This window comes from Euprymna scolopes, chromosome 23 (assembly GCF_053919585.1).
Source record: "Euprymna scolopes isolate OS-2025 chromosome 23, ASM5391958v1, whole genome shotgun sequence".
Classification (NCBI taxonomy): domain Eukaryota; kingdom Metazoa; phylum Mollusca; class Cephalopoda; order Sepiida; family Sepiolidae; genus Euprymna; species Euprymna scolopes.
This window is the reverse complement of record NC_136504.1, coordinates 116,079,856-116,094,650: the sequence shown is the minus strand read 5'-3', so window position 1 is coordinate 116,094,650 and position 14,795 is coordinate 116,079,856. Positions and strand designations below refer to the sequence as shown.

The following is a 14,795-nucleotide window of genomic DNA, read 5'->3' as shown; positions in this document are numbered from 1 at the left end:
TGTCTCCTTGGCGTAAATACCTGCGACAAACTCGACAAGCAGCAAAATCCCAGCCCTACACAGTAGAAATCCCTAAATGTAAGAAAGCTTTCTACTCTCCTAGTTTCTTCCCTCGGACTGCTAGACTTTGGAATTCTCTTCCAGGTTCCTGCTTCCCTGACTGTACTGACATGCAGAAGTTCTAGTGTAATGCAAATAGACATCTTGCTGCTCAACTGCCTACATAGTATCCTACAAATTATGTCCCAGATCCTACATCAGAATGGCACTGTGCCTTGTTTGGGGTGAAAATGCAATAAAAAAAAAAAAAAAATTAAAATAAACTTCAAGTTTACAGAAGACAAGATGATTGTTAGTAAAAAAAAAAATGAGGAACACTATGGGAGTATTAGCAATGATCAATAGCGTTTCCTTACTTAATCTTTACTGTTTGATTTTGTTTATATAAATATAATTACGATAATAGTTAACTAAAGATGATCATTCCATAAGAAAACCGAAAAACTAATTGGGAGTTAATTAAAATGAATGTTTAAAAGAATATGCAAATTAGCTAGATCTTTTGCTAGTGATTGCAATGCCACAACCCATATAACAAAGTTGTATTTTCTTAAATAGAAAAAAAGGTTTTTAATATAAATATCAATACACAAAAAAAAAAAAAAAAAAAAATTACAGGCATATAGATTAAATGTTAGGCTCTTGTCCCAATATTTGAGCACTCTGATGAATTTTTCTTCCAATTATATCATGATATATTTTTAGACAAAAATAATGTCTTGTGTCAATAAAAATTTTGCAAAGGATTCACCATTTATCAAGGCCCGGAGGCCACTTGAGGATAATGGTTAACGAGTATACAGTAATCAATGGGAAAATGTCATAGTAGTCATTAGTAGTGGGAATTTGGTAAATTGGATTGCTTACGGAATGGCTCATTAGGAACTTGTTCATGTTGGACTTGAAGACAACCATATTGTAGTCGGTTGGAAATTTTTTTTTTACATGGGGATCACCACTTATCAAGGCCCGAAGGCCACTCAGGGATAAGGGTTATTGCGTGTACAGTAATCAATGAGATAGTATTGTAGTAATCATTAGTATTGGGGGTTTTGATAGGGTGTCTTACTTAAGGGGGCGGTTTGTCAGGAGTTTGTTTATGTTGGACTTGAAGACGTCCAAGTTGTAGTCAGGTAGGAAACAGGCAAGCAGCAGAGAGTTCCACTGGCGTGCAGTTCTAAGAAAGAAGCTTTGCTCATGGAATCTACGTTTGGATTTAGGTACAGATAGAGAGTGGGGAAAATTATTGACAGTAGTTTCAGCCAGACGGGTGTTTCTCGTGAATGATTGGCTAGGGGGGGACGAGGGGTTGGAGCTCAGACGAGCACCTGCCATGGAATTAACGATAAAACAAAGACAAGCTCGCAACGTCTCTTCTGTGGGAGAATTGCATCAGTAGTGAGATATCTTCTGGTGAGGTAGAAGGATCCCAATATTTTCCCAGCGACCTTGATGTATGTGTTCCATTTAAGATCAGGAGTAAAGGTCAAGCCCAGAAGCTTGTCAAAACATGGAGCCTCCCCAAGACGAGAGCCATCCATTTCAATTGATGCCAGATGGGGATCAGAGCGTTGATGATGTAAAGATAGAAGCTTGGTTTTGGATGCATTAAAAGTGACCAGCCACCTCTTCCCCGCCATTGTACCACGTGCTCAAGATCAGAGGAGAGAGAATTAGAGAAAACTTTGTCATTTACGGCCTTTGATGTGTTGCCATGGATGGTCGTGTCATCAGAATAGATGTCAACGAATGATTTAAGTATGTGTTTTGGGAGATCGTTGATGTAGATCAGGAAGAGAGTTGGGCCAGGATGTACCCCCTGAGGGACTCCAGCATTAATACTGTGGTCCTCTGATTTCTACCCATCAACCACTACTCTTATGAACCTATCAGAGAAATGATTTAATGATTGAGAAAACATTTCCAGTAATACCATAGCTGGAAATCTTGTGAAGTAGGCCCTTATGCCATACCTTATTGAAGGCCTTTGATATGTCAAGAGCAATTGCCCTGGAAAGGAAACCTTTATCAAGAGATTCACTAATCCTATGTGATATAACCGTTAACGTCTGCTGTAGATGTTGCAGAGCGGAAACCATATTGCATGTCGCTAAGAAGGTTGTTTCTGTTGAGGTGGTTGACTACTACTTTATATAATATGGATTCCAACAACTTACTCATGACACACAGGAGACTTATTGGTCTGTACTGAGATTAGGAAAATGGAACAGGGTCCCACAGGCATGCAGTTCTAAGAAAGAAGCTTTATTCATGGAATCTACGTTTAGGCTTTGGCACAGATACAGAGTGAGGAAAATTATTGATAGTGGTTTCAAACAGACAAGTGTTTTTCGTGAAAGTTTGGCAAATGGAGGACCATAGATTAGAGTTCAGTTGAGCACTTTCCATGAAAATAATGATAAAGTAGAGACAGGCTCGCAACATCTCTTCTGTGGGAAAGAGGTTGCAGGGAAGAGAAAAGGTAATCCCCTACTAGGATACAAAATCTATTTTGAACTCTGTTAAGGTAGGATTAGGGTTTCTAGCAGCTTTTGCCCAGATGTGGCAACAGTATTCCATCCTTGAATGTATTTGGCTTTTACACAAGTAGAGAATTGGATCAGTAGTGAGATATCTATTGGAATGATAAAACGATCCCACCATTTTTCCAGCAGCCTTGGCAATGGATTTGATGTATGTGTATTTAAGAAAATAACAGCTGTTTCTTCATAACTATAAAACCATATCATTTGTAATTACAAAGTTTGAATCTTATCGACAAATGAATCTTCAGATTTACAAAAACAACTGACTTGCTATTGTGTGTGTGTGTGTATGTATATATATATATATATATATTATGCTTGTTATAACACTTTTTGTCTTGATTTTTGTTTCTTCATTTTTTCTCATCCCCTTTTCATCTGTTTAGAAATCCTGGGAGCGTATGGCAAGTATACTTATTTCCATATGTAATAGTGCCATTCTTAAGTGTTCCCTCCCCCATTGTCACAAACACGTACTATCACGGCATCACTGAGCCATTTGTCTTTTGACACCAATTGACCTCACAATAAATGCTGTTCTCCTAAAGATTTAATTTGTATTTTATTAAAAAAAATCTTTTAGTTTTGAGATGTTTTTTTATTCACATTCTTCACCAATATTGTTTTTTTTTTACTATTGAGTTATCAGTTAACAAGGCTAAGAACCACTTGAGGATTAGAGTTAATAAGACAAGATGATTGTTAGTCAAAAAAAATGAGGAACACTATGGGAGTATTAGCAATGATCTATCGCGTTTCCTTTCTTATGAGGTAATTTATGACAAAAATTTGTAGACATTGGATTCGAAGACAACCAAATTATAATTAGCAGACAAGCATTCCCAGAGCAATGTTTTTCATGGGTAGAAAGCTCCTTATAAAGATGCTTCATTCATGATAATTCTGCCTCATCATCATAGTGTTTTACTTAATTTCAAGATCCATCATTGGACAGTGTCCAAGGTAACCCTAGCATCCACATCAAAGTCTGCAGATGGTCCATGAGGATGTGTGAAATGATCTGCACATTGGCGCACCAGGAACACCGAGCTTTCTATGCATAACTCCACCTGTGCAGGTCGTCCTTGTGTTTTGGCAGCCTTTGCACAGTCCTGGTTGAGTAGTTCAGAGCCTGCCAGATATTTTGGTGCCAGAAGAGCCTTGTTGTTGTCTCCGTTGACAGATTCATTCCACCTGCCTGATAATAGGCACATAGGAGAAATAAAAATATTTCTAGTTTTTGCTATGAAGTTCTTAGAGGAAGAACTAAAGATTGGGGCTCAGTCGAGTTATTTTCGTGGAAATGATGATTGAATAGAGAGATTAGCAATTTCTCTTCTGCAAGGAAGAGGTTGTAGGGAAGAGAAGAAAAATTTGCTAGTTAGTCTTTTACAAAAGAAGTTTTATGTTGCTGAGAAGCTTGTTGGAGATCGTAACCTTGTAGTACGATTACCGCATTGGTATCCATCCTACTGACTGATATCAAGAAAAGGTCAGCAAGTTTTCAGTTAAAAGGACAAAGTTATGCGCTACCATTTAAATCAACATAAAACAGATTCATCGATATAAACCATGATCGAGAAAGAGTATATAAAAAAAGGGTGGATATGACTGGCTGTATTAATAGAAGTAAGATTGAGTTTTTTTTTTGGGGGGGGGGTGACATTGCTTCTAACTTCTCATGTCAAAAACTGATGCATTGTATTATTTATATTCTTGTTTGAACAATTATTTTTGTTTGACATTTTTTTACATTTGACACTTTTTTTACATTTGACACTGTTTTTTTACATTTGACACTGTTTTTTTACATTTGACACTGTTTTTTTACATTTGACACTGTTTTTTTTTTACATTTGACACTGTTTTTTTTTTACATTTGACACTGTTTTTTTTTTACATTTGACACTTTCCTTTCTTACATTTGACACTTTCTTTTTTTTTACATATGAAATTTTTATTTTATGCACCTACTGACTCTTTAAAATAAATATTTTGTAGACATATAAATTTCCCCCAAAATATCATCCTAAATTTTTTGTTTTTTATTGTGTTTTCACCCAAATAAGGCACAATATCACTTTGATGTAGGTGGCTACTAGAAGGGACATAAGTTGCAGGGATACTATGTAGGGAGTTGAGCAGCAAGAGATCTGTTTAGATTACACTTGAACTTCTGCATGTTAGTACAGTTAGGAAAGCAGGAACCAGGGAGGGAATTTCAAAGTCTAGCAGTTCTGGGGAAGAATCTATTAGAGTAGAAGACTTTCTGACATCTGTGGATCTGTACTGTGAAGTGGTGGGATTTTGCTGCTTGTTGGGTTTGTTGGGGGTATTTACATAGAAGGGCTACAAGGATTTGTAGTTCGTTGGAGCACCCAATATTAAAATACTTGTAAAACAGGAAGAGGAATGCAGCATTGCGTCAATGGAATAGAAGTTGAAGCTTAGATGACAGTTCAGGATCTATCAGGTTGGCGACTCTTTTGAACCCTGCAAATGTATTTTCTGATTTGAGAATTGTGTATCCATGTGTTTCGACCAACTATTCCTCTGGTCTTTGTTAGGTGGTTAACACAACGGGATAGGAACTCTGAATCTCCTAACTGCATTCTCAGCAATTATTGCCATCCATAGTTTCTTTTCGTCTCATCACATTTTGGCCAACTAAGCTTCTAGCCTGCTTTGAGTAGGATTGAAACCACTATCTTCAGACAATGCTCACCTGGAACCGTAGAGACTCAACACGTCTATCCATGTGCCATGGGCCCCAAGGCTTAGTTGGCCAAAACATAGCAAGACGAAAAGCAATTATGGAATTGCTGAGAATGCAGTTAGGAGATTCGGAGTTCCACCTGACGAAGGCCAGAAGAATAGTTGGCCGAAACGTCATGAAACAACTAAAAAATGAGGATAATAGTCCGCAATAAATAAATGGAGAAAGGGTGATATATTAACTTCATTTTAATTTGAAAAAAAACTTAAGATAAAAATTTAAACGTTTTTTAAGGAAATAAAATTTAATGGTAAGTATGATCCTAATTCTTTTCAATATATCACTTTTCACTGATGTTAAAATCACCAAAAAAGAATTGATGTGTTGTTGTTGTTTCTTGGGTGCTTGTCCAGAATTTTCCCTATATTCCTGTTACAGAAGGAAAATATTATACATCAAAAATCATGTGACTTGATGAAATAGTTCTATTTTTAAACAAGAAAATCAAATTTTGTGGCCAAACGAAAAGCAGCAATATTGTGACGCAATCTTGAAAACTTGCGATAGTGTAGAAAACTATTTTTAACATGGAGACATTGGGAAAACTCAAATTCACTTAAAAATGATTCTCTTTTTAAAAATAAAACTACTTGATCAATTTACATGATTTTTGGAATATGGTATATTTTTTCCATCATTGGTACATACTTTATACAGATTATTTTTTTTTAATACAAGGTGAATTCTGGACAAGAACCATTCTCTGCATGCATTATTGGCTACATAAGCCAGAACATATCCCTTTTGAATTTCGCTTCTACCATAGATATATCCAGACGTCAGAAACAGTATATCATCTTTCTTTTAAGTAAATTCATCATCATCATCATCATCATCATTAGGTTTTTTGATCATCATTAGAGGAGGAACCTCAACCTGGTTTCATTCCTCTTCAGGAAGGTTTGTCTCTTATTTTCTTGGTTAATATTTTGTTTTGCTCCGCTTTTTAAACTTCAAATAGTAGCAACATTCCATGGTTGGGCTTTTAAGCCTATTATTTTCCAATTTTTAGCTGCTGAAACTGCTTGAGCTAAGTATCAAGGCCTGGTGCTTGACCGTTGTTGGTCTCTTATCGATATTGTGCCACTTTCAGAGCAAAAAATTTTTACTCAGTTACTTACCTCTTTCTGCCTGGGGTATAAGCAAGTTGAGGAGCCCTTTTTTATCCTAGGTGCCGGCCTGCCAGTATATTTATTTTTATTCACTTTCTATTAGAAATTCTTCATTGTCTACGACTTATTTGGTATTAGAAGCTTCCCTCTGTTAATAAAGGGGGTGTCGTCCCCATTCACAACTTGTGGAACATGCTGGATGGCCTGAGAGACTGCACACCATGTTTTATTTGAATATTTGGTCAAGGTTTACTTCTGATAAAAAGTATCCTCATGTTACGGTTCTCACAGTTTCTCTCTTGGGTTTTGTCCCTGGCTACGCATGGCCAAGTAGGACTCGGTTTGCTTTCTCTCTACCATATTTTTGCCTTTCTTTTACGTCTTTCCTATTTGATGACTTCTCGTATAAAACATAAAACCGATGGCTATGATAATGAATTAATCTTTTATTGATTTTCCAATTTATTCGTCAAATGTTTAAATATATGAAATGTTTTCTAAATGTTTATAGAATATTTGGATGATTCTTTAGTTTCTATTTAAAACTGCTCAGAAAAAAAAAAAGAAACAGAAATAGTGCAAAAAAGATTCTTATACTTAGGTGTTAGGTTAAAAACAAGATAGTATACCAAAAATTATACTAATTCATCCAATATTTTGTCTAAAAAAAAAAAAAAAAAATACATTTTAACACTGAACTCTCTAATCAGCCATTTTAGGCTTTCTAAAGATCAAGGGACATAACTCTAACTTTAATTCAACCAAGGAAATAGTCAACATCCCATGATTCCAGATTTCCAGAATTCTCAAGGAGGGGGGGGGGTAACAAAAATACTGGGTAGATTCACTTAAATTTTGGTGCACATTTTTTTTTTTTTTTTTTTTTCCTTCAACCTGAGGGTTACATACATAAAGGATTTTAACAATTATAATTTTTAAATATTGAGATGAAACCGGAAAGTGCCACCATTTAAAATAAAACTTTTTCTGTATGCAATTATGATTAGTTTTGATCAAATAAAAATAGTAATTTCCATGAAGTTTCCTCCCACCCCACCCACCACCACAATTCTATATTAGAATTTCTGTTGAACTTAGCATTTATAGTTTAGGTGGTTCTATAGTATTGAACATAATTGAAAGCCACAGTTCCAAATAAATTAACAGGAAAACTCTTTGATATACTTATGTATATAGGCAGAAAGAAAAAACAAAAATTAGGAAAAAAATTATCAAGTAAAAATTTTTATTTTATTAAAAATGAATATCAATTTTATTGTATTTTGCCCATCTGCTACTTATAAGAGTGGAAACACCCGTAAAGCAGGAGGAGGTAAGTCAGTCTGTCATTTCATCAAATAATAATGGTTTTGTTTATTCTGTCTGCTAATTACATTAAAAAATTTTTTATTTCAGTCTATGCAAGATGGTGGCAACAAGAACTTAAACTATGAAGTCGAACTCGTCTATCCCAAAGGCCAATGGGTATGAACTGTCCTCAATTCCAGCATGGTGTAGCTGTTTGCATGAGCCTGTTGCGGCCGTAATAACTGAACTGTTGTTGACCGTTACTATTACTACTTTTACTGCTACATTCTCTTTTGTCATGGTCATTGGGTCATCAAATACACTGACCATAAACTGTCCAATTACATTTTAGCACTCTCCGCATGAACTGCACGTATCAAACTGCCAAACAATCATCGTCCATTCCTTTTCATCTGCTTCTTCCACACATATATTTTTTTTTTTTTTTTTTTTTTTTTTTATACTACTATCGCTGATATAAGCTGTCTGCTGACTATGGACATTTTTTTTTTTTTTTGCTTGCCTTTTCTCGCATGTTATGAAATAACGTACAACCTGCACACAACGTTTGACGTTTGATTGGATTTCAAACCTTTGGATCACTGTAACATAATACACAGACTGTTTTTATTAAGAATATTCTTTATATTTTAAATGTTATCGCGTTAAATAAAAATGTTCCCTTTCAATTGGTTCTTATCCAAAATTCCTCCTATATGAAAGATCTTGAATATGACCTTTCAAAAACATTCAGTGGTAAGGACCATTTTAGAGCTGTGAAGTTGCCCCTTAATTACTGTCATCTCAGATCGACTTCGGCTCGGAGTGGTTATACATATTAGGGTCTTTGATGCAATCAGATCAGGCTTTATGAAGATACTGACTTCCTGACCAAAATTACAAACACTGATGTTTCTTTTTCTTTTTTTCCCCTTTGCAGAACATGATTGAGCTTTGCAGTCAAAAAAAAAAAGGAACCAATTTTCTTCTACAAAACAAACTAAAAACCATGAATAAATATTTGAAGATATAAAGAACTTGAAGATTAAAACTTATTTTTTCCAAAATTACTGAATTCATCATTAAGTAACCCAAAATGGTTGATATGCCGGTAAACAACCAACCAACCTCTTGTATTAAAAACAAAGAAAGAAACACCTGCACAATGTACATAATTGTGATGAAATGAAAACATATTCCAAAAATCACATAAATTGATCAAGTAGATTTATTTTTATGAAGAAAATAATTTTTAAGTAATTAATGGAAATTCGTTGGCATTACCACAAAAATCTCAAGTTTGAATTGTTTAGTTATTGCCCTTTGTTTTGGGGAAAAAAATTATTTTTAAACAGTGGGCGAAGCAGTTGTTCTTTGGATATTCATAAAATTAATTTTTATTTAAAAATAAAACTACTTCAATGATTTTTGTAATGTTTTTGTTTATGGATACAGATATTGGTGCTTGTTAAGATAGCCAACAAATCGATTTTCTAAATATATCATTTTAAGCAAAAATCAATATTACGTACTTATGTTGAAAATAGTAATATATCTAAAAATAGAACAGCTATTGTTTTTAATAAAAAAAGGTTATCGTTATAGACAACAAATATTGCAGCCATGACACAAGTAATCTAAAATATTCTTTCAGAGTTATGTCCCTTGCATTTAGACTCTTACTTACTTTATAACGTCTAAGAAAAATGCAATTTACCCAATTTTCCATAAAAATTTCTTTTAACTATAATTTTCTACTCTATGATTTTTTTCATAATTTTTGGATATATTACTATTTTCGACATGACAATTAAGTATGTAATATTATTTTTGCTTTAAACGAAAAATATCTATCAACTAACATGCACCCAGATATCATACAGATTTTTTTGTTTTTATAATATAAAAGAAATTCTGAAAAAATAGAAGAAAAAAATATTAACAAAATAAAATTGGAGCAATTTTTGATGAATCAAAAACAAAAAAATGGTTATAAACATTGTCATTAGTTAGTGTTAACATTTGAAATTAATGTTTTTCATATTTACTTGAGAAATTATCTTGTTAGTGCCCCCCCCCCCTGAAAAACCGTTGCCCTGCTCAGGGGCTCCATGGTGTCTTGAAGTTTGGGAAACCCTGATCTAAGTGATAATGAAACAGTCTGTCAAGATGTGATTTTTTTTATGAATAAAGATATGAATAGTCTTTTTTTTTTTTTTTTTTTTCATTTTCTTATCAATTCGTTCAAGTTGAGGATGGAGCATCCTACTAAATGCGAGACATTCACCCACTCTCTCATATTCCTACCGAGAGATCTTTTTAATTCATTAACCCCCAGCTGCAGCCGTATAGCGCAATGGTGAGAAACCTTGACTGTCATTTGGGTGGTCGGGTTTCAATCCTGGCTTGAAGCAGTTGCCTATCTAGCCGCACTGATGAGCTGTGAAACAGCGAAACAGTACTGTATGTGGATGACTATATATATATATATATATATATATATATATATAAAGGTCAGTAGGAGAGAACTAAGAACCTCAGGCTATTTTATGTCTGCAGAGTCCCGTAAAGGAAACCAATTATAGGTTCCCTTTGTTTAGATTTGAAACTGATGGTATCAATGTTATTCTTATCTACTGTAATACATATATAAATATATTTTTCTTGAGTTTATATGAAAATATTTATTTTTGAAGTTTATAATATAGTCCTAATTGTTACAAATAAGCTCAATGAAACTGTTTCTGACTTCAGAGCATATATATTGGTAAGTTATGTTCCAATGACTAAAGAACAGAATCTGTCCACAATCATAATTTTTTTTTCATATTTACTTATAATATAAGTGAATACTTATACTTTTTCCATTGTTTTACACAATAGTGAAACATGTGTAAGACTATAATTGGAAAAACAGGCATTCGCCTATATTTTATACTACATTATATATACAGTAAATAAATTACAAAATACATTATGATTATGGACTGATCTGTTCTTTGGAATGTAATATGTGTATATATATATATATATATATATATATATATATATATATAATGTGTGTGTGTGCCCAAAAAGTGACTCATAAATAATCTATTCCAGTTCAAAACCTTTCAGTGACTTTTTGGGCATCCCCCATAAACATTATAAATAAACTAATTCGTTCTGCATATTTTTGTATTTGAATATATTTATCTTTTTTGGTTGATTCCTAAGAAGGACTATTTTGTCAACCATTCAAATTCTAAAAGAATCGAAAATTCTTTTTCTAATGAAATCCAACTTTTAAACAAGCACGCTCTCCTGCTCTTGCCACTGCTCAAAACATCTTGAAATTCATTTCATTATCACATCCATGTCCATCAGTATTAGTTATCCTGTTAATCACCATCATTGTTGTCATCATCATCATTGTTGTCATTATTAGCATGCTGCTTGTCATCTACATGTTCTCTTGTAACTTAAGGGATATAACTCGCCATTTTTCTTTTCTTAGACATGTAAAATTCTGTTACTAGAAAAAAAATGATTTATCAAAAGAAAAAAAGCTTGAGAATGCTTTTATGCAGCGAAAGCTATCATGTCTTTAAAGGTAAATACCTCTTTTAAAGAAAAAAATTATCATTTGTCTTTTTAAAGAAATATATATGCGCACACTAATGCACATATACACACATTTGTGCATACATGCACACCCACACACATTTGCACATACATGCGCACACATACACTTGCACATACATGCGCACATACATACACACACATTTGCACATACATACACACACATTTGCACATACATACACACACATTTGCACATACATACACACACATTTGCACATACATACACACACATTTGCACATACATACACACACATTTGCACATACATACACACACATTTGCACATACATACACACACATTTGCACATACATACACACACATTTGCACATACATACACACACATTTGCACATACATACACACACATTTGCACATACATGCACACACATTTGCACATACATGCACACACATTTGCACATACATGCACACACATTTGCACATACATGCACACACATTTGCACATACATGCACACACATTTGCACACACATTTGCACATACATGCACACACATTTGCACATACATGCACACACATTTGCACATACATGCACACACATTTGCACATACATGCACACACATTTGCACATACATGCACACACCCACACACATTTGCACATACATGCACACCCACACACATTTGCACATACATACATACACACCCACACACATTTGCACATACATACATACACACCCACACACATTTGCACATACATACATACACACCCACACACATTTGCACATACATACATACACACCCACACACATTTGCACATATATACATACACACCCACACACATTTGCACATACATGCGCACGCACATACACACACCTAATAAAAAAAAATGTTCACATAACCATCTAAATGTATTATTTAGAGTAATTTTCTTATTTTAGGTTTTATTCTCACGTCATCCATCAAACTCTGTACTTAATTTCAAATTCAACGCTTCAAAATTGGATCGTGATTCAACAAGATCCACTTGGATAAAGATTACATTAGTCCAAAAATTGTGAGAATAACATCCAAGATGAGAAAATTAGTCAAAAGCAATCCTCGTTTTAAAAATTGTGCAACGTAAAATCATAAATGACCCGACTGTCTAGCATGTTGCTCCATTGGTTCTGCTTTTTGTGTCCATTTTTTTTTTTTTTTTTCTTGTTTTTTCTGATTTTGTCCTCATTAAAATGAAGATTTGACCAGTGAATTCATTTCTTGCATGTGAACGCAACTCAGAAATTTGTCTTTCGATAATCATAACCCATGTTTGATGTGTCTTGCAATCACCTTTTTCATTCTAGTTTTTTTTTTTTTTTTTTTTCATTCTTCCAATGTGATCTCTAAATAGGGGTCTTGACAATGGTCGTTTGATGACATCTTACTCAACACTAATCGATCACTCTTTGTTGTGACCTAAGTTTTGTCTCCATACAATACTGTTGCAGGCGGGTTATGTTAACCCGACTGAGTCATCTTCCTATCCAGTTTTTATTTTTTTAGCTTATCTTTTACAAAATTAAAAGCCATCCATCTTTTACAAAATTAAAAGCCATCCATCTTTTACAAAATTAAAAGCCATCCATCTTGTTCTAATTAAGCCAGAAATCTGTTTTTATGTGCCATATTTACTTCTGGTTTGAGACCTCCACTTCCTCTATTTCATACATATATTTACTTTTTTATATATTAGTATATTTAGGCAGCATTTTTTCTTTTATGCACGTTTTATTAAATAGCACAGACAACTCTTACTTGTTTTTCTTGTAATCCTCCTTTTCTCTTTGTCGGACCATTTTCTGAATGTTTTTTTTCTTTTTTTTTTTGAGTGAAAAAAAATTTCCCATAATCGCAAACGTTTTCGACCTCCATTGGTCATCCTCAGGAGAGTAATAAAAATAAAAAATGAAATTGAAAAATGAAAGTAGCGAGATGAAATGAAAAGACGATTAAAATCGCTTAAAATCATTAAAATACTCCAAAGCACTTGAGCATGTCCTCTGTTTCATTTTGAGTCTGGTTAATCGTTGGTTTTTTAATGTGGATTAACAATGCCTCAAAGATTGGGAGGCGTACCTCGCAATATGAGACAGTTAAAATGGCCGTGTTTTTTATTAATGTCTTTAAATTCAGTTTTAAGGGTGTGGTGTGCTATGAGGTGCTGATAGATTGAACTATATAGGGAAGACAGGTGACATGTTTATATATACGTAGCGACCCTGCTCTTAAATTTTTTTTTTTTTTTATACAGAATCTTCCATCCATTTCACATCTGGTCATACTTTACTGATAATGCCCTAAAATTTTGCTTAAAATAATTTTTTTGTTTCTACATATGAATTTTTTTTTTTTTTTCCTTCGTCTATGTCTGCATAGTTATAAAGTTTGAATCACAGGTTTTATCTAGATAACTAAAAACTCAATTTTTACTAATTGTTTTTGAAAACTGTTTTCATTATTAAAAATTAAACTATTGAATTTCAAGTCAAACCAATGGTATCTACTTAATTATTATTAGTAATTAAGATATAAAAATAAAATCACAAAAACACAATACGGTAGAAAATTATTAATGAAAACTGTTTTCAAAGACAATTAGAAAAAACAGTTTTTAGTTATCTCCCCTGGATAAAACCCATGATTCAAACTAGCACCCTTTTACATTTTTCTTAAAAGATTGCATTAAAATGACTGTAGCCTGATGATCATCTCTGTGGGCACACTACAGTAAAAACAGCACAAAACAAGTTGTAGATATAACTTAGTTGTGTGAGGTGGTGTATGTACGGGGGGGGGGGGATACCGTCGTAGCTATTGTTCCCAAACACTTTTGATTGTTGTCCAGTCGTTTCATAGAGCTGGCATCCATTCGAATTCAAATTTTAAATATTTGCATACAAATTAAAGTAAAAAAAAACAATGAAAAATGTCATACAAAATATATAGAAAGTTGAAAATAGGATCTAAACATAATTATCAGTAAAAAAAAAAAATCTGATGAAAATTGTTTGAGACAAACTGGAATTAAGAGAACTAACTTGGTGTTCATTTCATGCCTTTATGTAAGAAGATTGTTTCTAGTGTGTGAGGGTAAATTGGAAAGAGAGATAGTAATCGTGATACAAGTTGTGCTACGTCAAGTTTTGATATTTAGTAAAGAATGTGTTGATGGAATTTGAATACTGAAATTTGAAAAGTAAACAAATTTAGACAAGTTAGGTAAAGTTAGATAATGCACGTGATAATTATGGGATTTATGAGATGGTAATGTTTTTATGACTTTCAAGGTAGATCGAAACGTTATGCGTAAAGATTTGTAAAGAAAACTTTCCCCAACTTTTTTATAATCCTGTTAAATGGTGTTTGTATGTTTGTGGTGTGT

General features: G+C 33.5%; 1 protein-coding gene across 16 annotated transcripts in view; it reads left to right on the top strand.

Annotated features, from left to right (window-relative positions):
• Window positions 1–14,795, top strand: part of LOC145246151 (pleckstrin homology domain-containing family A member 1-like) — a 394,476-nt gene that overhangs the window by 358,791 nt on the left and 20,890 nt on the right. For 15 of the 16 annotated variants that reach the window (XM_080108016.1, XM_080108017.1, XM_080108015.1 and 12 more), the window contains one exon: window positions 7,911–7,979. In XM_080108016.1, coding sequence (XP_079964142.1) covers window positions 7,911–7,979 — 69 coding nt within the window. Of the gene's footprint in view, window positions 1–7,910; window positions 10,008–14,795 lie in introns of those variants that run through there. The other variant, XM_080108020.1, reaches the window with a different exon arrangement.